The following is a 22,856-nucleotide window of genomic DNA, read 5'->3' as shown; positions in this document are numbered from 1 at the left end:
GTCAAAGAGTCCAGCCTAGAGGCCAAACAAGTCAGAGGAGTCCAGGTAGACTGTGGAGCAGGGACAGGTTGAAATACAACAGAGTCCCTCCCTCTCTCCTACCCCATTGCCTCTAGGGCCCAAGGGAGGCGACACTCTGGGGGTCCAGGCAAGTGACTCAGGCGGACTGGGTCTCAGGGAACAAGTCAGGGACCTGATTCCCAGAACTGGGGCACGAGGTGGGGATGGGGTGTTGGGAATGAGGCCAAAACCCAGTTATCAGAACTAGGACACTTTCCATGTGGGACTTGTGTTCTTTACATCCTTCCTGCATAAATCCTGGGAAGTGGGGTATGTCTGTGCCTGGGAGCTGGCAGAACGATCAGTCTGAGAGGCCAAAGTGGTGAGGCTACGGGGCACCAAGACGGCGCCTCCTGTCTTTTTCTGCTGCCCTGCCCTAGGTAGCTGTCCCCTTCCTGCCCCACACCCCCCAGGCTAACTCCACCCTTGCAAGAAGAGCCTCAGAGTAAACATTGTTTATTTTGAACATTCAAATTTACAAAAACAAAAAAGTAACAAAACCCAGGACACATCTCATACACATACACACACACACACACACACGTTGCATCTCATGTCACTTTATGTACAAAATTGGGCGGGGGGGGCGGGTGCACTAATTTCACAGTGTCAGACAGCTGGACGTGCTCACTCACTGCTCAGCCTGGGTCCACGAGAGCCCCTTCCCCACCCAGCAGGGGTGAGGTGGGGTTTGGGGTGGCAGGCAGCTGGGACAGAGGGGAAGAGAATGATCCCATCTTTGGGAGGGGACCCTTTCTCCAGTCTGCTCCGGGCAAGGTGCTGGGAAATGGAGAGGAACCAGGGACCCAGTTCTTGGTGGCGGGTAGGGACCACTGCGTTGTGGAGAGTCAGAAAGCTGAGATCAGGTCTCCGGGTGTCCTCGCTGGGTGGCCCCAAGGGCCACTCACCCTCCCGGGGCCCCGGCATCCTCATCTATAAAATGAGGCTTCAGGAGGGCCTCCTGAAGAAACCTTCCTGCCCAAAGCTGTGGTCCTAGGTCATGCACGATTGTGGCAAGGTGATCCGTCCCCTCGGGATGTTGACTGGGGGTACAGCATGCCACAAAGGGGGGCAAAATCTGGCAGATAAGAGCTGTGAAGCACCTGGCGCAGGGCTTGACCCAAAACAGAAGTTTGAGAAAGATCATCTCCCCCATTCCTGGCCTGGGCCTCTTGGGAGACCGTCCAGCTTCCTCTTACCTTTGAGTTCTGGAAACAAGAGCCAGTTGAAGGGCTGAGGTGGTGGGCACACTGCAGAGACCCCTCCCACGGCCTCCCCCAAGGGGACCCCGGCCCTGGGGCCAGCCCATCCCGGGCCTCTTCCTCCATCACCAACCCTATGAGGGTAGTGAATGGGCTCAAGCACATCTCTTTAGGGAAAAACCCATTGGGAGCAATGATGCTCAAGTCCCACTCCACAGAGAGTAGGGGTGCTGGTCCCTTTGGTCCTGGCTGTAATCTGCCTTGTTTTGAAGTCTGGACTCCAGCACCTGCCAACTGATTGACACTGAGCAGATTACTTAACCTCTCTGTGCCCCAGTTCCTTCCCTTGTATCATGGGGCTAAGAACAGTCCCAGCTTACGACTGTGTTGTGAGGATAAATGAGATGTGAGGGGCTCAGCACAGTGCCTGACATTTAAAAAAGATGGAACAAACAGGCTCCAGCATCACCATTAGCCAGAGCAGCTCAGGGACACAAGCAAGCGCCATTTCTAGCTCCTCTTTCCCTGTCTTCTTGGCTGTGCCCAGGAGCAGCTAGACAAGACCAGAGCTGGCGTCCAAACAGCAGCCATTCAGCAAAGGTGAAGAACGATCAGTGGATGAAGGAGGGGTGGGGACTTTCGGGCTTTCACCTTCCTGGAATGGAAACGGGCACCCAGGCCACTCACCAATGGCCCAGACTCAGTCTGCACCTCAACGCCTCTAATTTGTTCCTGTGCCCTTTGGAGGGCCGACCAGGGTGACTCAGCATGGGACCAAGGTCAGATGTCTCATCTTTGTCACCATGACAAAGCATAAAGGACTTGGGATGATGCCTCTGGGTAGGCTCAAGTTCTGTCAGTTCTCTCCTAGACCCTTTCTTTCCCCAAGGCCTCCACAAAAGCTGCTTCCTTAAAACCGGTAACAGAAACCCAATAAAGCCCATTGTCCCGGGAATCTGGGTTCTGAATCTGCTGTTGTCCCAGCAACAGCATATGTCTAAGAGACGCTTGACCCAGCACTTAGGCTGATGTCATTGGCTGTTACCAGGGCAACCTTGGTCTCAGCAGGTTCTGGCTGAAGCACGCCATCGCTTCTTCTTCTAGGGGGAGTTGGGCCCGTGGTGCTGAACGGTCTATTTGTGCTCTTGAACTGGCAACAAGGGAGGGAACTGGGGGCTGGAGGCAACAAGTCTTGGAGAAGCTTCCATGGCAATGGGCCCCACAGCCTGCAGCTCTTGCATCTTGCCTCAGGTTAAGCGGTGGTAGGGAGCAGAGACAGGGAACAGAAAGCGGGGCAAAAGGCACCGGTACCTGCTCGAGTCAGGTAGCCTGCAGCTGCCCAGACACCTGGTAGGTGACTGGCAGAGGGAACACCTGCCTTCCATTCCTGCCAGAGTGCCTGGGGATCACCCCTCTCCTCCCCCTACTTCCTGTGGTGGGGGGGGTCTCGATGCCAAGATGTTTGTGTGTTTCATAAAGGAAGATGTTCATGTTGGAAAGCATTCTGACCTCTTTAAAATGTCTGTCCTCTAAGGTGAAGGCTGGACTCAAAGACACTCACGGGCAGGCAGTATGGTGTAGGGGGGAAGAAGACTGAAGAGGGTGTCAGAAGCCCTGGGTTCTAGCCTTGGTTCTGCCACATTGTGCTGTGTGGTCCTGTGTAAGTCACTTGACCTCTCGGAGCTCTTCCCCATCTATACAAGCAAGAAGTCAGACTGGGTATTTTCATTCTTTTACATTACAGCTTTTACATTCTTCCACTCTCTTGGGGGAGCTGGTGAGGACTCAGGGTGGGGAGCTGGAAGCCTTTAGCCCTCTCAGATGGGCAAGGGTTCCAGGCTGGAGGGGGGGCGATCCAGAAAAGCTGGTTTTTACAATCTGTGCATGAGGTTGGTCTGCCTTACCCGTTGCCCTTGCCCCTGACTCTCTGGAGGCAGCTCCTGACCCTGACCCATGCCCGGCCAGATCCCATCTGCTGCCTACTCTCAGGATCTGCCCTGGTTCCTAGGTAGCGTCAGGCTTGCCTCACCTGATCCACTTGGAATCACAGACCACCTCACGTTTGATCTGGAGAAATGACCAAAGCAAGGGCCTCAGCTCACAAATGAGGAAGGCCAAGCCAGAGAAGGCAGGGACTTACAGAAGGCTACACAGCAGGTGAGCAGCTGGGCTGGCTAGGAACCATGGGCTCCTTCTCATCCAGTGCTCTGTACACCACTCCGTGCTTCTCCCTCTTTGCCCACTCGGTTTCTCCCTTCTTTCCCCAGAGGCTGCGGGGGCCATGCAGAGGGATTAGGTAATGTGGCTGTGCTGTAACCTGGGTCCCCTGGGCACATGCCTCTGTCACAAGCTGCTCCCAGCCCAGGCTGACGTGACCCAGGCCCTGTCCTGGGCACAGAGGAGGAGGGGTGACCTGCCAGTTAGCACACATGTGGGTGGGCACAAGGGGTGACTATGGCCTTTTGGCCTCCCAGGGTCTTGGTCCCTCAGGCTGGAGCCGGGAGGGAGATGTCCTGGGAATTGAGGTGGGGGTGGGCCAGGCATGGAACCAACATTCAAACCACTGCACACAAAGAAACGAGGAAGGAGGAGGAAGAGAGAGGGTGCAGGAGGCTCCATCAAGATCCCCTTGCCCTTCACTGGCAACGGGTGGAAAGATGGAGGAGGGGTGAGTCTGAGTCTCCTCTGTCTCTGTCATCCCTTTCTCAGCTGGGGGGACAGCTCTAGAACTTGTTGTGGCCCTGAAGGGGAAGGGGCCAGGCCTGTTGCTTGGGGGACGGGGGGCAGACAGCCACACCTGCCACTGAGATAGTGGGCCCTTCCTCCATACATGACCCCATGGGACATGCTGTTGAGATCAGTGGCATCAGACGTGGTGGATGGGCCAGGGTGGGTGGGGTAAGACAGCTCCAGTGTGATGCCGAGAGGGTGGACAGTGCTGTGGGCACTGTTATCACCCCCCACCAGGCCCTGGACTCACCCCAGGCTTGACCTGTTGGCTTGAGCTGCTTGTCCCCATCCAAGTGGGGTTAGGGGACAGCCACTGCAGGGCAGGGCATTCTGGAGGTGTGGGTATAGGTGGGGGAAACGGGAGGCATGGCCAGGAGCAGGGCAGGAGGGAAGGCCAGTGTGTGGGTAGGCTGAGGAGGGAATGTGTGCCCCCACCGTAAGGTCCCCAAAATGGCAGGCAAGGGAGGGACCCTGGATGAGGTGGCCCCTCATGCTTTGGCCCTCCCCTTGCAGACATCAAAGGTGGTCTTTTTTGCACCCCCAAAGGCCTCCACCAGCTTGTCTTCCCAGGGGAGGACGTTGCCCAGCAGCGGCCCGGTACAGTTGGCAATGCCCAGGACTTGGGCAGGTGTCAGGGCGTGGTCCCACAGGTTAAACTGGGCGATGTCACCCACGAAGGCCTGGGTGGCATCAAACCGACCACCCAGGGTGTCCTGGGCCAAGAGAGCAGAAGAGAAAGGAGAGAGAGAGACATGGAGTGAGCCATCAGGAAAGACAGGCAGACAGACTCAATCAGGCCCCAGGTCCGGCTGAAGCCCCGCCCATAAAGTTCTAGCCCTGCCCCAAGCTGCCCCCTCTGTCCCCAAGGTTCCAGCCCCTTGGGCTGGTCACTGCTCATTCTGAGTCTCAGTTTGCCCATCTGCAGAATGGCTGGGTCAGACTGATTACTGCTGTGCTTCCAGGGTCCCTTTACCTAACCCCTCCTTCTCAGGGGCCCTGGGTGAGTATGATACCTACTCAGGCCTCAAGCCCCCATACCACCCTGAGCCTTACCTGCTCTTGGCCCAGGATAAGGATCCCATGAGGCTTGATGGGGTGCCAGGCGGCTAGGTTCTCACCAGAGCCCTGCAGCTCCCCGTCCTGGTAGGCAGACCACAGGCCATCCCTTGTGGTCCAGGCGATGCAGATGTGGTGCCAGCCATTGTCCTTCAGGCTCAGAGGCAGCTGGGCCACCTGGACATAGGTCCCGCAACCCCAGGTCAGAGGTGCCACAAGTCCCAAGGCTGGACCAGTGGGGTGGGGCCCAGGAGACCCATGTCCTTTCCAGGGACTGAGCTGAGGCTTACCCTCCCCTTCCTCTCAACCCCGTGTCTTTCTGACCACTTTTTCCTCTTTCTGCACAACTTAACCAGGCAGCTTCTCTCAGATCACAAGGGACTATTCAGTATTGGTTTCGGGTGTTTCCAGGTTCCTTATTCACGCCCTCACAGGCCTGTAAGGTCATGTGGTGCGGGAGCCACATTTCACAGCCTCTGAACACCTCACACAGCGCCTGGCACACGGTTGGGCTCAAGGAGTACGAGCAGCCTTGGACTCAGAAGCTGGGCACTGGCATCCAGCCCTGGCTCTGCCAACCAACTTCCTGTGGGACCTTGGGGAAGCTGCTCTGTCCTTCCTGGGCCTCAGTTCCTCATGCAAAGGATGCTAATGGTCAGGCAAAGGATGGCAAATATGTAGCCACCTCTGCCTCGTCTACCCAAGGCGGACATGGCTAATCAATCGTGAACCCAGGCTCAGCCCCAGGATCTTTCCTAAAACAGTGCTCTGGGAAGCCGCTGGTGATTGATTAGCATTGGCCTGTGAGATGAAATGCACTTGCTGCCTGTGGATTTGGGACTCCCGAAGGGCTCTTTCATCTCCAGAGTTCTGTGAGATCACGCTTTAATACACATTCTCTGAGGCCCACTTAGTGCCAGGCTTGTTCTGGACACTGGGGATGTGGATCTGGTCCTAGCTATAAATGAGCTGAGTCTGCAGGGGAGGGAAGAACTTCAGGGACAATATTATAAGGCAAAATAACAGGGGCCATTTGGGAGGTCCAGAGGAAGAGGCAGGTGTGGGACAGCAGACATGGTATTCAAACACCTCTGGAAGGACAATGGATCTGACTGTTCCACTGCAAGTCAAAGCAAGGTGGGGGCACAGCAGGAGCAAAGGCTAAGAGGCTGGAATAAAAGGGGAACTGAGTAACCTGTGAGGCTGACGTTTAAAAAGACGCTAGAGTTCCTGGAATAGGGCCGTGCTGTGCCCTGTCCAGGGTGCTGAATCCTTTCCCCTGAGAGCAGAGTGCTGAGCTTGGGCAGGGCCAAGGATGGCAGCCAGGGGGTGTGTGAAGGGGACATGGCAGCAGGATCTAGATGTACTCCAGCTACCCCAGTCTTCTTAGGACCTACTGGGCTACAAGAGAAACTCACTGCCCCCTGGCCCCATCTCCTTCCTCCTCCTCCTCCTCCTCCTCCTCCTCCAGGACACCCATGAAAGACACCTCCTGCTGAGCTGGCTTCTGATGGGTGACAGCCACTTCCCGGCAGCTCTAAGTGGCTGTGCGGGGGGTCAGAGGTGGGTGTGATACATGGTGTCTGCATCTCCGGTGGGGGTGTCTCAAAAGACCACCATGCCTGCAAATCCCAAAGCAATATGGCAGGTAGAGGAGGATACTGGGATGAATGAGGATGATAAGACACTCCTCTTCTCCTGCTCAATCACATGCCACTCCCACACCACTCCCCCGTGTCCTTGTCCGGATGTCACCAATGACAAGGTGAGTGGGGGCTGGGCAGCCCAGGCATGGGGAAGGTGGGTGGCCCAAGGGCAGAACAAGGGCACCAGTCTACTCTCCAGGTGAGGGGAGGGGCGGAGGGGCTGGCCTCAGGGGAGGAGGGGGGGTGAGGAGTCCGCCAGCACTCCCTTCCCTAGGTAGGTCCCTGGGCCTCATTTGCTTCTCGTCCTGTCCAGGAGAATGAGCAGGGCCCTGGAACAGACCCTTTCAGCCCTGCTCCCGCAGCTGGGTCACTGGGGAAGCCCCACGGGCCTCCTCTGTAAATGGAAACGCCATCACTGACAGCCTCTCTTGGATACAAACCCTTCTTCAGCCAGCCCCAGGTCTGGCTTGTCTTTGTATCCCCAGAACCCAGCCTGCCACCCAGTAGGCATTTCCTGTGTGCTGAAGCTGCCGAGCAGGGGAATGGAAAGGGCCCACATGCTTGGGACCTAGCCCAGTGCAGGTGCTCCTGGAAGGGTAACTCTGCCCCCCACTTTCTTCCCACTCCGCCCAGCCCCCACTCACCTTGTCATTGATCAGCAGTTCCATGGGGTCGTGGCCCGCCTCCAGCAGCACAATCTCATTGGCCTGCCCGGGCACCGAGTAGGAGAAGGGCGTGCCCTGGCCACTGCCACCCGACCTGGAGCGCAGCCACATGCAGACGGTGAAGGCGTAGAGCTCAGGCAGTGCCTTCCGCACACGGGCATACATGTAGTTGTTGCGGATGGGGATGCTGATCTTGAAGGCATCTGGAGGGCTGTAGGCTGAGGACCCTGAGCGGGGTGGGCAAGGTGGACATGGTGGGGGTCAGTGGACACTGATGGGGGGCAGGGCAGACTCTAGGATGAGGGCTCCTAGTCCCTGGGCATCTGCCATGTGCCAGGTGCCTTCATGGACCTCTCTACTCTGCCTCTGTGTTGACGGGTGTGGTTAAAGCACAAGGGCTCTGGACCTGAGATGTCCTGAGTTCAAATCCTGCCTCCACACTTTCCAGCCATGTGACATCCCACAAGTTCAACGTCACCTCTCCAGCCCGGGTTTGCTCAGTTAAATGACATAAATAAGATTTCCTCCCTCCCAGGCTTGTGTGAGGGCCGAGCGGGACAAACTACATAAAGGGCCTGGCCTATAATAAATGCTCGACAAACCTGAGCTGTGGCAATGATCATTTTTCTGAGTTCTTTGCCTATTTATTTAATAGCACTACACAGAACCTTCTACCTGGCAGGCACTGTTCTAAATGCTTTCACATCATTCTTGTGACAACCCCATGAGGTAACCACTATTATAATCCCCATTTCACAGATGAGGAAGCCTTGGTGCAGAGATTAAGTCATATTCTCAAGGTCACGCAGCTGGTCAGCGGCAGAGGTGCCATCCAAACAAGATCATCTTGGGACTCCTTGGTGTCCAGGGTGCCTTCCCGTGCAGAGTTTCAGGGATTCTATGTCTTGAGTATCAGAGGGCTTTCTGCAGGGGTAGACTAGAGAGTCACCTCTTCCAAGGCCGGGGGTAACACCTACCACACCCACCTCTAGGGTAGGAGGTCCCCTTCTCTAGCTGCTTGTTGAGGGCTGGGGTTAGGGGGTTGGGGCTGGAAATGGTGGACCTGGGTTCCCAGGTCTGCTTGAGGCTTGGGGTGAAGGCTGATGTGCTGATGCAACATGTGAAGAGAGGAAGGGACTCAGTGCCCCTTGAAACCCCTTTCATAGATGAGGAAGTTGAGTTCCAAGAAGGGACACAACTTGCTCACAGGCACACAGACATCCAGCCTAGCTGCCTGCCTCCTCTCTGCTCTGCAGCTTCTGGAGGGGTGTGTCCCTCAATCCCTTAGAATATGCAGTACAGGGGGCCAGTGGCAGGACTGAGGAGGGATGAGTTTGCCTTTCTTGTCTTTGTGCTCCAGCCAGGATGCGAGCCCTGAAACCCACTGGGTCGTGCCTCGCCTTCTGCCTTGCCCCTGCTCTGGCCCCTCCACTCCAAAACTGACTCTCTCCCTCTGCCTTCAAAGACCAGCCTGAGGCTCGTCTCCTTCAGGAAGCCTCTTGGATTTCCTTCTCCTGAACTCACGTCCCACATCTAAGCCAGTCCCCAATAATTGCTCATGATTTCCCCTTGGTATCCCTAACTTGTCTGTAAGCCTCTTAAGGGTGGTCCTCACAAGGTTTCAAAGAGGAAAGGTCCCTGAGAGCTCAGGAGTCCTAGATCCCCACATTTCAGATGAGAAAAACGAGGCCTAGGGAAAGGAAGCAAAATTGCAAAGCAAGCCAGTGACAGCTGTGGAGCCAGGAGCCAGGGCTCCTGATGCTCAGACCTGAGCACTGTCCATGACAGCACGTTTCTCTGACTCCTGGCACTGCCAGGCCCAGTTGCTAAGCAAGGAGCAAAATTCTGATTCACAGAAGGTGCGATTTTTGTGGGGTGGTTAAATGCATGGACTAAAATGCATGGAGTCCAAACCTCAGACCTGGTTTGAGGTCCAGATCCACTACTCACTGGCTGTGTGACGCTGGGCCTCAGTCGCTTGACCTCTCTGAGCCTCAGTGTCCTCATCTGTGAAATGGGACGAACAGTACCACCCCCGTGTGGTTTGTGAAGATTAAACCAGCTGACATGTCAAGTCCTTAGCCCACTCCCAGAACGTAAGGGCCAGAAAATGCTAACTGTTAAGAAAAATAATGATATTCCCCAATTATTCTCTCCTTCTTGGGTTTTGCAGCCTCCTCCCCACTGTCCCATCTAGCTTTAGCCTCTGGAGAGCACAAAAATGTTTTCAAGTGAATCTGCCTCCTTGAGGACCCATCTGGGAACCAAGGCCCCGCCTGCCATGCCCTCTGCTGGGCCCTGGACCCACCATGTTCCAGTCCAGCCACGCGGTCCTGCAGCGCATCCAGCTCCTTCTCCACCTCCTGCCGCTGCCGCTGGCTGTTGTGACTGAGAGCCACACGCTCCTTCTCCAGGGCCAGCACCTTGGCCAGCAGCTGCCCCTCTAGTTCGTCCATCTTGGAGTGCAGGGCTGTGGGCACCGCGGGCACAGGGGCTGGGGCCGCTGAGAAGTTCACATGGGCTGGGAGCTCCTGCTGCTTACAGGGCAGAAGAAAGGGCATGTGAGGTCACTTGGAGGGCAGAAGGAAAGAGACACAGGGCTCAGAGATGCCCACCACCCCTGTCGGGTGACCCCAGGTGAGCCTCAGCTTCCCCAAAGGCAAAATGGGGATGGCGATATCAAATTCAGGCAACACAGTTCAGCGAAAGAGCAGGTTCTTTCCACTGCCGGTGTCTGATGGTAAGCTGAAAGCAGGCTGGGTCTACCCTCAAGAACATCTCAGCCTGTGGTGGGGTGGAGGTGGGGGGGCTGGCGGTGGAGAGCTCTAGAAGCTCCCCTGGGTGGTTCTCACATTGCAGTCAGGGTTGAGAGCCACGGCTGAGTCCTTCATAACCGAAAGCTGTATGCTGACAGGTTCTTGAAGGGGTGGATTGTCTTAGTCTTCACTCATTCGCTCGCCAGGTTTCTCAAAATGGTGCAAGGCTCTGTGTGGGCACTGGGCAGATGCAGAGGCACAAACCAGGGGCTTCTGGAATAGGGCTGCAATGGTGTGCCTTAGTCAGAAAACCCAGGGCTCAAATCCAGCTCCAGAATCAATCTGCTGTGTGACCCTGGGCAAATGCCTCCACTTCTCTGAACCCCCGTTTCCTCACATGCAACAGGGTACAACGGTACCTATTTAGAAGGGGGGTTGGGGGATGGCTAGGTAGTAAATGCCAATGAACAGAGGCTGGTTATTGCAATTACAGCCCAGGGCAGAGTGATCCAAGCTGGTTTCTGACACCCTCATCCTGCCCAGGATTTTTTAGAGCCTCCCTTTTGCTGCCTTATGACCCCAGCGGGCAGGAGAATGGGAGCAGGGGCCCGGGGAGGGGGGCTCTCCTCCCCGTCTCCTGCTGGAAGAAGCCCTTCTGGAGTGGAAGAAGGCAGGCGAGGCCTCAAGTCCAGACTCTGGGAGGGGGTAGTCTCTGGCAGACATTAATAATTCAGTGAGCTTCTAGGACCTTCCCTGTCCCCTTGGCTTCCTCCACACTCCCCAAGGGCCCAAGCAGCTCCTGCTCAATCAGCCCTGGGCCTTGCCTGCAGGCTTAGCCCCAGGCCTGAGCTCACTGAATTCTTACCATACTTTCACTGAGCAAGGAATAATGAGGGAGCACCTACTATGGGTTGGGCCCTGCACCCAGTGCTGAAGGTAACTGCCGAGGGCAAAACAGAAAACCAAGAGCACAACCTAACATTTCCTGAGTGCCCCGTGCCTCGCAGGATGGCCCCTTGGCTTGGAGCAAGTACAGGATACCCCTCCCGAGCCTCATTGGCCCAGCCCTGGCCCTGTGGTCATTTGCTGGGTGAGACTGGGCAGATTCCTTCGACTTGAGGTGCGTGTCTTCTAGCTGTGTGATGAGCAGATAAATGGGTGTCCTGCCTCAAAGTGCTGGAGGGTGGGGCGGGGAGACCAGCGCCTGAGAGAAGCTGCCATGACCTCATGCTGGGGAGTTGGAGGGACTGACACCCCACCTCGGGAGTGGGGGCAGGGGGGCTAACTTCTTTGGTGTCATTTTTCCTCATCTACAAAATGAGGGCTTGGAATGCCCAGCTTGCAGACCTGTGGTCAGGATTAAATGGTGGTGTGCAGGACAAAAGCCAGGACCAAAGCTGGACCATAGTGGGCCACTTTTTTTTTTTTAACATTTATTTATTTATTCTGAGAGAGAGAGAGAGAGAGAGAGAGAGAGAGAGGGCATGAGCAGGAGGGGCAGAGGGAGAGGGAGAGAGAATCTCAAGCAGACTCCCTGCTGAGCGCAGAGCCTGATGCAGGGCTCGATCTCATGACTCTGAGATCACGACCTGAGCTAAAGCCAAGAGTTGGACGTTTAACCAACTGAGCCACCCAGAGGCCCCCACAGCGGGCCACCTTTATCCCCCACCACATCCCACCTGAGAGGGCGCAGCCACCCATCCGTGCAACCGCCTGCTTGGTGCCCCAGACTGGGGTGCAGGCCAAGTGTGGTGGGTGGGGCATGGACTAATGAGCAGCTCTGTACAGCTGGCCCCACCCTCCGTTACACTAACCTCCGATACCCTATCTGGAGGGCTCCTTCTACCTCCCTGGGTGCCTACGAATCCTAACTCTGGCTAAACACAAAGCCTCAGTTTCCTCTTCTGTGAAATAGGGACAACAGGTCCAGCTCTGTCCATCCCCAGACAGATGGAAGGATGGAAGGGTTGAAGTAACAGGCCCTCCTGGACAATAAAAACAGAATGCAAACTGTGAGCCTTGAATACATCAGCCAACGAAGAGCTGGCTACCTCCAGAATCTTCCCTTGGCCACGAAAGCCCATGGAGTGTCAGGGCCAGCCACCCACCGCACTTAAAGTGGCTGAACGTCCAGTAAATCTTGGGCTGAGGCAATTAGCTCATAGGAGGCATCCCATCTCAGTGCCAGCAGGGCCACGGCTGCATCTCCTGGGCTCCGGCACCCTCTATCCTCAGTTTCCCTCTTTCCACGGGGCCAAGCTTGACAGGAGGGCCACACGTCTGAATGAGACAGGGTGCCAGGCCCGTCCTTGCCCCTGCACGTGTATTTACTCACCAATCCCCACAGCCGCTCATTTTGCTTGGTACTCTTAGTGCCCCCATTTCACAGATGGGGGAATTGAGGCAGAAGCCTTTTTGAATTTCCGACAGCAATGGGGCTGGGCAAAGCTGACACCTCTAGAGCGCTCGAGCAGAGCGTCCTCCTCCCTCAGAGGGGGAACAGGACGTCTAGTGCTATTTACACAGACGCCGTGGTGAGGAGAAGCCGTGCATGCTGAGCGAGGCGGGCGTGCAAGCTGTTCTTTTGTCAGAGCCACCAGCTCTGTTGCCGGCAGGAAGGCCAGGGAGGAGGTGGGCTCTGAAGATCGTGTGCGGCCCCCTCCCCACCTCAGTGTCTGAATCAGAAGAACATGACTCCCCCCACTTTCCCATCTGCTGCAGGCGCAGGCTGTGCCGCGTGGGCTCCTGGCTGATGCCAACTGGGCCCCTAGCCCAAGATGGGGGGAGGGGTCACCCCCACTCAGGTCCCGACGAGGCAGCGAGAGGGGGGGCTCCGAACCCACAGACTGTTGCGCTGGGAGTCTGGGTGGGGTTCGGCGTGAGTGTACGGGCCCCGAGCCAGAGCCCGGAGTCCTAGCCCGGCTCAGCGCGAACGCGCTGGGCTCATTAGCACTCAGTAACGAGAATGCGACAGTGGCCCTTGTCCTCATCATCGCGTACCACGTGCCAGGTCCTGCACCGGGGAAGTCTGTGCGCACATTTCACAATCCCTCTCGACAATCGGGGGAGGTGAGGAGGCCCACTTTACAGATGAGGGAACTGAGGCGGTGAGCTGAAGTTTCAGGAACCCCAGCCCAGGCCCTTCAGGTTCCAGAAGCTGTTCACCTTCTTCCATCCTTCCCTCACAGTGTGGGTCTCAGTCTGCCAAGTGGGCAGAGTGCTGGCTGCCCTGCCTGCCTGGGGGGGCCAGCGGAAGAGGTTCCGGTGGCCATGAAGAGACTGGGAGGGTGCGGTGGGCTGTCAGACCGCGGTGGCGGGGGGGGGGGGGCGACCTCACTGAGGGACCCGGAGAGCAGGGACCTGCCTAAGGAGGGTGGCTCGGAGGCTGGGAGGATGTGGGGAGGACCCAACCACCTCGTCCCCAGGTGGGGTCTGCTCCTTTCCCTCGGGGAGCAGAGGGAGGGTGCCGGACTTCAGCGCCTAGCTCAGCCCCCGCCCCCGGGACAGTGCAGGGCCCAGCTCTGGGGGTGGTGGGCAGGGTGGGGGAGGAGAGGCTTCACGGCGGCACTGTGGGTGCGGTCTCCTCACCTCCCCATCTGACCACCCCCAAGTCCAGTGGGAATCTGCTGGGCTCACAGCTGGGTTCCACCCGCCTAGTGACCTCGTGTACAGCTGCGGTGCCTCAGTTTCCCCAGCAAAAAGGGTGCAGCAATATCTCATCACACTGTAGTGAGAAGTGAGTTATATACTGCCCTGAGGGCAGAGCAGGCCAGGGAGGCGCTTGGTGTCAGTTCTTTTTTTTTTTTTAAGATTTTATTTATTTATTTATTTGACAGAGAGAGGCACAGCGAGAGAGGGAACACAAGCAGGGGGAGTGGGAGAGGGAGAAGCAGGCTTCCCACGGAGCAGGGAGCCCGATGCGGGGCTCGATCCCAGGACCCTGGGATCATGACCTGAGCCGAAGGCAGACGCTTGATGACTGAGCCACCCAGGAGCTCCTTGGTGTCAGTTCTTACTGCCACTACTTAAATAGCTCTTGAAGGAGCCCATCCTTCTCCAACTCTAACCATAAACCTTTTTGTTCAATCATTATGTTGAGAGAAAAAGCAGGTTACAGAAGAACAGTTGGATACCATTTGTATAAAGTTGCAAAGATTCAAAACTAGATCATGTATTTGTAAAAAGCAGGAAGAAACACGTGGGGAGAGATGAATACAAAATCGGGGCAGTGGTGACTCTCTCTTGAGGGCTGGTGGAGCTGGGAGGCTCTGAAGGGCACGAGCTGATTGCAAACGTTCTGGGTCTTGAGTCTGGGTCCCCACCTGGATGGCATTCTTTATACCTTTGTGTATGTCTGAGATACTCCGCAATGACTTTCTTTAAAAAAACAGGGAAAAATCCAAAAGCAGAGTCTCTGAGGGTAGAATCTAACCCTGAATCTTAATGGTAGTCTCACTTGGGTCCTCTGGGCCTCCCTAGTCCAGGCCCCGGTCACCTGGGCCCCTACACTGGCCCTTCTCCACCGGGCAGCCAGGGGCAGCTGCCCAACTGCTAAACCAACGGTGTTGCTTAAAATCCTTCAATAGCCCCCCTCTCCCACCTGTAAAGTCGCAGCCCCTCTGATCTCAGCCGTCACTACCCACCCCTGCAGGCTACACCTCCTTTGCACCTAAAGTCCCCAACTGCCCCCGGCTCCCTTCTCCCAGGGCCTCCGTACATGCTGTTCCTTCTGCTAAGAACACACTTCCTGCTCCAGTCGCACCTCCCCTGGGCAATGCTGGCTCCCCCTCCAGACAGCAGCTTTCCCGACCCCTGATCTAAGATGCTCCGAAGGGAGAGGAGAGAAGGCTTTGTGGGGGGCCTGCAAAGTCTTCCTTCCCTCGGTCCCTCCCTCCCTCATTCATCCTCGCGTCCACATAGGCTGGAACAACTCGATGTCACGAGTTCAGGCACGACTCTCACATCAGACAGGTCAGCGTCATTTCCAGGCTCCTGACTTCCTAGGTCTGTGCACACATTTCACAACCCCTCTCGACAATCTGGGGAAGTGAGGAAGCCCACTGTACAGATGCAGGAACTGAGGCGGTGAGCTGAAGTTTCAGGAGCCCCAGCAAGCTGCTCAACTCCTGGGACCGTTGGTTTCCTCAACTGTAAAATGGGTTTAATAATGGTCTCTATGTTTTGGGATATAATTAATGACCAAATGAAGGAACGTGGTGAGGGCTGGCATACACTATGCGGCTGATAAATGGGTATAGTCAGGAATAGCATTTGCATCTACTGAGGGGCGGGAGGGCACAGGGAGTGGTAACCGTGCGGGCAGCAGAGGCCAGCCTGATCCTTGGTCCTGGGTCCGCAAGGCCAATTTGGAACTGTAACCAAAAGTTTGTCTAAATGGGTGTCCGTGAGCGGGGGTGCCAGGTCAGGGGGCTCCTTGTGTGGCGAGGCAAGGAGAAGGCTCTCTGAGCATCTGTCCATCCACCCTCCTGGGCTCAGAGGCCCCAGAGTAAGTGACAGGATACCCCCAGCCCCGGGCCCCCTTGCCTCTCCCTTCAAGTATTCCCAATCCAGCTGCTGCACTGAGGCGGCCACAGAATTCCCTCTAAGGTCCTGCTTGCCCACATACTTCTGGGCCCTAGCCAAAAATCTGCAGCAAAGACTGAGAATCCCCTCTACCCCACAGTCCATTTTTATAGAAAATCCTGGCTGTGAGCTTAGCTCAGCTTCTGCTGTGCTGTGTGACCTCGGGCAAGTTACTCAGCCTCTCTGAGCCTCAGCTTCCCCTGGAGTCAAATGAGGGGTATGTGGGGGGCACAAAAGTGCTTCCACTTTGGGTTGGTTGTCTCAGTCCCCATCCCCAGAGTTCTATGGGGACCATGGGCCCAAGACTGTCCTCAGGAAACCCCACCACATTTTCACTTGGTGAGGAGCACCAACCCCTGACCTCTTTCCACCTCCCACAGGCAAGGACTTCACAAAATGGCCAATGAACATAAGAAAAGGTGCTCCATATCATGAGTCATCAGAGATACACAAATTAAAACCACAGTGAGTTCACTACACACCCACCAGAATGGGGAGGGTTTTAAAAATAACCATACCAAGGCTGGCAAGCTTCACACACAGGTGGGCATGTCGACGCTTACTGCCACTTTGGAAAAGTGTTTGGCATCACCTCCTAACGCTAAATAAATGTCTCTCCCGGGACCCAGACACCCACTCCTGGGGATGTAGCCAGGAGAAATGAGGGCTTATCACCACCAAAAGATGTCACAAGAATGTTCGCAGCAGCCTTATTTGTAATAACGCCAAGCCAGAAACAACATAAATGTCCATCCATAGAGGAAGGGTAAGTAAACTTAGGCACATCCATATGTCAAAACACTACACAGTGTGGAAAAATAACGCATCTCCGATACATGCCCGCGATCGAATGTCAGACAAACACAACAAACAGCAGACCCAACAGGGCGCAGCTGTCTGAGAACAGTCGTATAACGTTCAAATACAGACCACATCTATGGTGGCCGAAGCTGGGAGAGTGGTACCTCTGGGGAAGAAGGGACTTTAGGGGTCACAAAGGAGACTTTGGGGGGCACTGGAAATGTCCTCTTCTTGATCTGGGTGGTGCTCTCATGCATGTATCCATACGCGAATTTTCACTGAGCTGTACACTTAAGATTTATGTGTTTTAAACGCAAGATATATGAGCTCTTACATATCTGGAATGTAAGATATACCTCAAATAAAGAAAATCCCCCAGGTAAGGCCCTGACTTCTCCCAAGCAGGCTTGGAAGGGCAGGACGGGCCTCTCTTGGGGGAAGGACTGCCAGAGATGAGAGGCCGCAAGGGCCCAGCATGACAGGACAAGAGGGACCCTCCCGGGGTCCTGCCCCTCCCTCCCCATCTGACGGATGGGGAAGCTAAGGATTAGAGAGAAGAAGGAATTTTCTGAGGTCACAGCCAGCAGGTGGCAGAGCCGGGGGTTTGAAACACCAGGTTTCCTGCTAGAGCAAAGGTGTCACACTGGCAGGAGTGCGGGTTAAGGCTTCCCAGTATGTGCGCCCCACCAGGAGATGGGGCGAGGCTAGCCACAGCGTCTGCAGGTGGCTGGTGGGCACTGAGTTTCCACATCCTCAACGGGCAGAAGTTCTTTCACTGCACCCTGCCAGCCCCCTCCACAGCCAAAGAGGCAGGGTGAGGGGAACCAGCTCCCACCAGGCAGAAGCTGCCAGAATGCGCAGCAATGGAGGAGAAAAGCAAAAGCAACCAACAGACTTTAGAAAAGGCACCAGGAGCTTCTCCATACCACTGTGTTTATCTGCAGATTTCCCTCGGAAACTGGAGGTGTGGGAGTGGGTGGCTGGGGCCACGCACACATGTAATCCCGCCCGCCCCCCCACAATTCCTAAGCAGGACGCATCTGCCCAAGAATTCCCAATTTAGAGCCCAAAGGGCCAGGACCAAATCCAGCCCCTTCTTGCACCCATTTTACAGATAAGAAAACAAAAAAACTGAGGGAGGGGAAGAGCTTAAAATCACAAGAACTCCACTTTATGCCACCAGCCAGCCTATTTCAGAGAATATTTAGAGCTGGAAGGTGTTTAGAGAACATCTGGCTCACCATATCATTTTATGGAGTGGAAACCGAAGCCAGGGGTGGGGGTGGGGTGGGGTGCCAGGCCCTGATTCCTCTAGAGTCTCTGGCCCTCCATGTCCTTATCCGGAAGATGCAGACGCATACAGCCCACTTCCCGGGGCTGAAGACTGATAAGCTAATAAATACTACTTATTGTTATCTATTAGCAGCAAAGCTCCCACGTGAGCCTTCTGATGATCCTGCCAACCAGCAGGACAAGCCTTTGAGGACTGGCCCTCATCATTCTTGCTCTGGGTGCGCAGAGGCAGAAATGGCCCAGGACCACATCCAGCACCAGGCACTGCCCTCATCTGTCTTTCTCACTCTCCTGAAGGTAGGTGAGGTCTGACCTTTCCAGGTGGATCTAGAGAAAATAATGGAGCACAAAGAAGGGCTCTGGAGCCAGACACACTGACAGGGTCAAATCCAGGCCCCATTGCTGCGTGACCTTGGGCCAATGTCTTAACCGCTTTGAATGTTGGGTTTCTTTCATCTGTAAAAGGGGAATAAAATTGTTACCTCCCTCATGGAGATTTAATGAGGATTAAATGAGCGAACTCGCAGTGCTCGGTGAGTGTGAGCTATAATTGTTATCAAGTCCAGGGTCCCCTGTGACCATCATCAGAGTGTTCCTTACCCCTGTCTTCCCACTCCAAGATGGGGATAGGCAACCAGCTTGCCAGGCCAGGTTAGGGATGTGGTTTCAGTCAAAGAACTGCTGATTAAATCAATCTTAAAGTTTCATTTTACACATATATTAAATTAATGCAAAAATGGAACCCTGGAACATGCATATATGGCTGGTTGCCATATAAATGGTTCAACCCTTTTGGAAAGTGGTTCTTGGCCACAGCCATAAAAGATCAATATCCTCTGATGCAGTAATACCACTCCTGGGACTCCAGCCTAAAGAAATAATTCAAGAGACTTAAAAAGAAAAAAAAAAAAACAAACCCAGACAACTATCTGCATGAAACTGATCCTGCAATGAGCATCTAGAAGAAAAATAATTAGGAACAACCTGCATCTCCAGTAATGAGAGACGATCGGAGGATTGATGGATGATGGAGTCAGAGATGGATTCCAGTGTATTATGGCCATCATTAAAATGGTAATTACCAGCAACCAGCAACTCTGGAACAATGTCTACCTCTGGAGAAAGGACCGAGAGGGGCCAAAAAAAAAAAAAACGGATACAATGGTGGAATTAAATGCGATTTCTCCCCCCCAAAACACCTTTTCACTTTTTTCAATTAATAGCAACAACAATAACAAAAATAAAAACCCAGGAAGGAAGACAATTTCTCATAAGGCCACAAGTGTGGCTCTCACTTGAGGCCTCAGGGGGAGGCCTGGGCCAGTGTGAACCTCCCTCCCCTTTGGTGGAAGGCTGAATGGGCGAGGGAGGAGGTGATGCAGAGATGTGCCAGGTGGAGACAGGCAGGGATATGCCCAGGGTTATGCGAGAAGGATTGGGGCTAGGGAAAAGACAGTGTGTGATTAGGGAGGGCCTCTGGGAGGTGGTGTCCTCAGAGCAAACTCCTAGGTGATGAGTATGGATACTCTGGGGGTAATCTGGGCAGAGGCAAGAAGGAACTGGGAGTTGGGCCAGCTCTGAAAAGACAGCCTGGGAGCAGGCTGGGGAGTTTGCACCACAAGGAAGCCCCATGATGGGCTTAAGGAAGATCCCTGGGGCTGCCTGGAGGAAGATGGGTAAAGGGGTGTGTCTGGTGGGTTGAGGAGGCTGCTGCAAGCATCCAGAGAGACGAGGTCGACTGGAAGGAGGAGGGGAGGGGAGGAGCTTCTCAGAACACACATGAAAAGCAGGTTGGCAGAGGACCTGAGTTCAGATTGGGGCACCATGAGGGCAGGGGGCTGGTGCGATGTCCAGAAGGATGTGCTCAGGAAGCAGTTGGATCTACCGGTCTGGAGCTCGGGAGAGAAACCTGGGCTGGATGAAGTTGGTTGGGGCACCACAGTAGAATATGTGTTGGAAGCTGCAGGGTGTGGCTGAGTTCACCCAGGGAAAGTGAAAGGAGAGCCAGGCGGGCGCAACCATTAAAGGAGGAGGACCCCGAAAGGGGACACAGAAGCAGAGAGGGAGAAGGAGCAGGTGAGAGGTGTCTAGAAGCCAAGGGCCTGGAGGTCTGTAGGAAGGAGGGAGGGATGGGGTCAGCTGTTGGAGAGGCATTCAGAAAGATAAGGACTGAATCATTCCTGTTCAATTGATCAACTCCGGTGACGTCCCCAGAGCACGTTCAGTGTGCCATTAAGGGAGAGAGGGGAGGGACAAGGAAACAGACCTTGGGAATCCGGGGACTTCCTTTTGAGGATATTGGATGAAAAGAGAGGGGAGGAAGTAGGTAGTGGCTACACGATGCACGCGGTCCCGCTGAGATCAGTAATCTGACTGCCCGACTGGACTGTCAGGGTCCAGACCCCAGCTGCTGCGAGGCTCAGAAGGCAGACCTGGTGGGCAAGCAGAGCCCCGCCCTTCTCCCTCCTGGTCCACTAAGCTCAGAAAGCAGGAGGGCTATGTGCAGGGAAGCCAGGGCTCTCCCAACCCGGGAGGCCAATCTGGTGCCAAATCCCAGCCGCCAGGATCCCCGCCCTGCCCCCCAACCTCAGCAGGCTAACTGGAGGGGAGCCCACCCTGCCGAATGCACAGGTGCTGGGGAACAGGTCCAGGGCAAGCCCAGCTCTGCCAACCCCAGACGCGGGAGGAACCACAGGTGCCATCTGGGTGTGGAGGCAGGGGCTAGGGCAGGCAAGAGGAAGTTTACTGAAAACCACAGCTTTTTTTTTTTTTTTTTACATTAATAAACTCTTTTTCCTAAAAGAGGGGTGTTTGTTCCCATTTTTATTTCTGGCTACTTAAAAAATTAGCAATATTATAGCTTAATGACAAAAATACCAACCACTCACATTGACAGAGCACATCGCTGCCAGACAATGGCTGTTCTGGGCCATTCGAAAAGACTAACTCACTCAATCTTCCCAACAGCCCAACGAGGTAGGTGTTATTATTGTCCCCATTTCACAGGTGAGGAAACTGAGGCTCCCCTGCACTGTTGAATTTCAGCATTCCCCTGATTATCTTCCTGCTCTTGGCTCTCTCATTCTAGAAATGCCCCAGAGCCGAGGGAGGAAAAGGGGATGCTGCTGGCCTGGCAGACAAGCCTCCTGGGCGTTCCTCCTGCCGCTGCCACTCACCTAGGAGGGTGCTGAGCCCCCGGTTTCTCACAGGTAAGGTGAGAGGGTTGGCTGTGATGGCCTAGCTGCACTCTGACCCCCAGTGGGGTGGGTGATGACACCAGCAGACTTTCTGGAAGGCTGCTGGGCCATGGTCATGCCTTCCCCGCAGGCCTTGTCTCTGCTGTCAGGCCAGAGGTTGATCTGAGGGAGCCATGAGGAGGGGGAGTCCCTACATTTCCTTTCTTCCAGGCTCTTCTCCCTCTGCCTTTGCCAGCTCTGCTAGGTTGGGGGAAAATATGAAAATATGAAAGGGGGCTTTGGCCTCTCTCTCTCCCCCACCTCTTTCCACAGACTCAATTTTGTTGCTAACCCCCTTCCCTGCCAACTGGAAATCATGGATGGCTGGGGGGTGGTCAGTGTCTTGCAGACATCCATCCTTCCAAGTCTGCCCAGCTCCCCCAGGGAGGTAGGGGTCTGGCAACCTCAGAGGAGAAACGGCCACGGACCACACCACAGCCAAGAGCAGACTCCCCCTCTTAGACCCCCTGTGTTTGACCTGAGCCAGGGACGTCGGAAGAAGGTGTCCACCCGCGGGAGGCCCTATTCTCCAGTCAGTCCCCACCCAGAGCTGCTGGTTTCCAGGTACTGGGGGCTGGGCCAGCACTTTAAGGTGCTGCCCTTGGGTCCGTGGTCTGAGGCCGAATGGGGGATATGGAGATGGGCAGCGCTGAGGGGCACGCGGATTTGGCTTATGGGACGCTCTGTTCCCTGCTCTTCGGCAGGACAGCAGATTCCCGAGTCCCTTGGACAGCGCCTCCTTTCTCCCTCCCGACCCTAGGAAGCGAGTGGGACTGGTGCTGCTTTGGGGGTGTCTGGAAGAAACGAATGAAACGGACATTTAACGAGGTCCTAGCACGTGCCAACCATTTTCACATACCTACATTTTAGTAAATCCTCACTACGAGTGGACACTGTGACGCCCGTTTCACAGATGCGGAAACTGAGGCTTGCCACAGAGGTGCCTGGAGGGAAAGGCGAGGGGAAGGAGCCTTTCCCGCGCACCCCCCGCCCCCCGGGCCCGTGTCTCAGTGGCGGCAGGCACCCGCCTCCCCTTTCCCGCCGGCCGCCCCTCCCACACCCGCCGCCCGCGCCCGACGGCGCGCGGCGCTCACCTCGATGCGGTCCAGGCGGTCCCGGAGGGCGCGCACGGCGTCCTCCAGCTCCAGGATGAGCGCCGGCGAGTCCCAGGGCCCGTCGGCCATGGCGTCGCGGCGGGGCCCGGCGTCCTGAAGGCCGCGCGGAAGGCCGCTCTCGCAGCGGCCCAGCTTGCCGGTGAGCTCGCGGATGGTGTCCTGGTCGGCGCGGATGCGCGCCTCCTGCTGCAGCGCCGTCTGGCGCAGCTGCTCGGCCGTGCTCTGCAGCAGCAGCAGCTCCTCGCGCTCGCCGGCCGCCGCGTCGCCCTGCTCGGCCCCCGACGGGCAGGCGGCCGCCAGCGGCGTGCAGAGGAAGCGGCTGAAGAGGGGCACGGGCGGCAGCGGGTGCGCGCTGGCCGCTGGCGCCCCGGGCAGCGCGGGGGGCCCGGCCGAGCCGCCAGCGCCGTGCAGCGCGCTCAGACTGCGCTGCGGGCCCGGGGACGCGGCGGCGGCGGCCGAGGCGGCCGAGGCGGCCGAGGCGTTGTCGGCGCCGCCGGGCAGCGCCCGCGCCGGGCTGGCCGCCAGGGGCACGCTGGCGATGATGCAGATGACGGCACCGAGAAACGCCAGCATGCCCGCGGCCAGCAGCACGGCCAGGAACTTCAGCGTGAGGCGGGCGGCGGGGGCGCCCGAGGCCCCCCGGCAGGCGCGGCGGCGGGGTCGGGGCGCGGGGCCCGGGCGCGCGGGGCCGAGCGGGGCCGAGCGGGGCCGAG

General features: G+C 56.2%; 1 protein-coding gene across 1 annotated transcript; it reads right to left on the bottom strand.

The window, feature by feature from the left end:
* Positions 1–499: 499 nt before the first annotated feature.
* Positions 500–22,788, bottom strand: NPTXR (neuronal pentraxin receptor; the record flags this gene model as incomplete). Its single annotated transcript, XM_027594327.2, has 5 exons — positions 500–4,705; positions 5,046–5,225; positions 7,339–7,586; positions 9,668–9,893; positions 22,123–22,788. Coding segments are annotated over 5 exons (1,545 nt in total), but the record flags the coding sequence as incomplete, so codon positions are not given.
* Between the last annotated feature and the right edge of the window lie 68 nt (positions 22,789–22,856).

This window comes from Zalophus californianus, chromosome 9, assembly GCF_009762305.2.
Source record: "Zalophus californianus isolate mZalCal1 chromosome 9, mZalCal1.pri.v2, whole genome shotgun sequence".
NCBI lineage: Eukaryota > Metazoa > Chordata > Mammalia > Carnivora > Otariidae > Zalophus > Zalophus californianus.
Note: the sequence above shows the minus strand (reverse complement) of the source record. Positions and strands in the feature narration are given on the sequence as shown.